This window comes from Arachis ipaensis, chromosome B10, assembly GCF_000816755.2.
Source record: "Arachis ipaensis cultivar K30076 chromosome B10, Araip1.1, whole genome shotgun sequence".
Lineage (NCBI taxonomy): Eukaryota > Viridiplantae > Streptophyta > Magnoliopsida > Fabales > Fabaceae > Arachis > Arachis ipaensis.
Genome location: NC_029794.2, coordinates 91,822,865 through 91,825,304, shown reverse-complemented (window position 1 = coordinate 91,825,304; position 2,440 = coordinate 91,822,865). Strand labels below are relative to the sequence as shown.

Genomic DNA, 2,440 nt, shown 5'->3' with positions numbered 1-2,440 from the left:
AAATATCTAATTTAGTTTTTAATTGTAAATACTTTCAATTTACCAAAAAATATTCCGTTAATCTAATATTTTTTACAATAACAAAGACCTAATTACAAAATTAAAAGCAAAGTAGGAGTCCGATTGAAAAGAAAAAAAAAAGTATAGAGACCTCATTATAAATTTAGTCAAACTATAGGAACCAACAGAATAATTAAACCTCTAAAAATTTAGGAATACAAAATTTCTCTACACATGGGAATAAGTTTCATCTATAAACATACCAATATATCTTTCAAAATAATAATAATCTCAACATATAATTAACTATGTTGGGGACATTTTGAAATTTCTTATATATTGCCGAGAAATTGTATTGTAAACCAAACAAATTCTCAATGAATACATAAGTATTTTTAAAGTATGTCTAAGAATTATTTTCAGAAATTTCATTTTTTGGAATATAATATCTAAGCTTTAAACAGAAGCCCACTAAAGTTGTTTTGGTTTTATGTAGGGCAGTCATAATAAGATGCAGTATATTGGTTTCACAATTTTGATTGGATTTCAATACCGCAATCAAAAGGCAAATTATAATCTCAAGTAAACTTTATGCGTGATATGGGGAATCAAGAAGGAATAATTTGTCACTTCCATCAAGTAAAATTTAGCTAATAAGACCAATTCAATTAGGAATTACCTTGGTATACTTTGAAAAAGACTCTTCGTACCAGCAAAGTTGCAAACTACCTGAGTAAAATACTAAAAAACATCATATTGGATATTCCTGTTCCAAAATTACAATATACTCTGTGCTTAATGCTTACAATGATAATTGCAGACACCCCAGAACTATAGTACCCTCTATCCTTCACCAAAATGTAAGCTTACATGATATATGTTATGTTACTAATACTCAACAAGTATATCCAAAAAGCAAACTTCAAAGTTAATCTTTTTATACAACTAGTTAGCCTTAGCTACCAGTCTCATGGCATTCCTCTGGCCCTTCCAGTAACTAGAACCATCTGCATCACAATGCGGGGATAAAGGTTGGGTCCAATATTTACAAGGAGCTGCTGAATCACACACATAGCAGTAGCACTGCAATTGCACCAAAGATTTCCACAAAGTCAAAGGCAAGAATCAGAAAAATGTAATTCCCATTGATAATTATGGTTGATTATTACCATCTCACAATAGCTCTCATGAGGTTTTGTAGTGAATGGAAATTCAAGACAAAGATGCCTTGAGTGCGGATAATCCCTGCAAGCTACCTATATCACTACAACACAACATTAGCCACTATAGAGTGTATGTTTGGGCGCCATTATTTTGTTAAAAAAAAGATCTTTTTTCAATGAAAAAATATCTTTTTTTTTATTTTTTAACGTGTTTGACAAATTTCTAGTAGTAAAAGTAAAAGCACTAGTAAAATAAAAAAAAGATCTTTTTTGAGAAGCTGTAATTTACATCTTTTTTTTTTTAAGATCTTTTTTCCTTAAAAAAAGATGTTTTTCATGTAATAAATAAAAAAAAAAAGTACTTTTATATTGTTATACCCAAACATAATTGATAGATAAAAAGACCTTTTTACATGAGATATCCAAACATAAAATTACTTTTACTTCTCTATAAGATCTTTTAAAAAAAGATAACTAAAAAAAAATCTTTTCTTAAAAGCTCAGCCAAACAAACACAGAGTCTAAAATAGAAGTTGCAAATTTCAGTTAAAACAAACAGGTTTACAACACACACGTCATTGTCAATGATTTTATGTCTAATAAGTGCCCGCTAAATCTCTTATCCTAAAATGTAACTGTTATTTAAGAAAAACGAAAGCAATTAGAAGTGTGCATAACGATTAAGAAGTGGCAAAAAAAAAACGGTTTTGTAGTTACCGGACCAAGTTGGGCAAGAACGGAGACATCAACGGCGGCATCATTATCGTGCAGGGAAATCTTGGAGAAGTCAAGGGACTGAGATGGATCAAAGTCAAGGATGAAGCAATCCTCGGTTTTCTCGAAGCGCTTTATGTCGTCTTTACATTTAAGACAAACTATGGCCCTTATTGGGCTATCTTCTTCTTCTTCTTCTTCGGAACAAACCACCAAATTTTTCTCAGCGTCATTTTCTCCCATGTTTTCTCTCTTTCCGTCTTTCGTTTTCTTGCTTTCTTGAGTTGCGTATTTGGCTGCCAAGAACAAGAAGATACTCAACTTAGCAACTAATTCGAAATTGGGAATTTCAATTCTGATGTCCTTTAGCGTCCCTATCAAATACGACGCCGTTGCAGCTCCTGTGAATGCTCGAGTTTTGTTTTTTGAAGGGCTAGGGGAGGAGGTCGTTTGTCTCTGGATACTGGATACTTCTTTCGATTTTGGACAAATGTGAAATGTCTAAACTTTTTGGGCAAGATCTTTATTAAAACAATTTTCGGCCCAATATCATACAAGATAAA

General features: G+C 31.8%; 1 protein-coding gene across 2 annotated transcripts; it reads right to left on the bottom strand.

Annotated features, from left to right (window-relative positions):
- LOC107623399 lies at positions 734–2,349 on the bottom strand. Of its 2 annotated transcripts, XM_016325637.2 has the most exons (3): positions 1,881–2,340; positions 1,170–1,256; positions 734–1,083 (listed from the first exon to the last, which is right to left on the bottom strand). In XM_016325637.2, exons 1-3 carry the CDS (start codon positions 2,118–2,120, stop codon positions 946–948), a joined length of 465 nt encoding a protein of 154 aa, XP_016181123.1. In that variant the 5' UTR covers positions 2,121–2,340; the 3' UTR covers positions 734–945. The 2 variants fall into 2 exon arrangements, with proteins under 2 accessions (XP_016181123.1, XP_016181124.1); XM_016325638.2 differs by lacking the exon at positions 1,170–1,256 and having other exon boundaries at positions 1,881–2,349.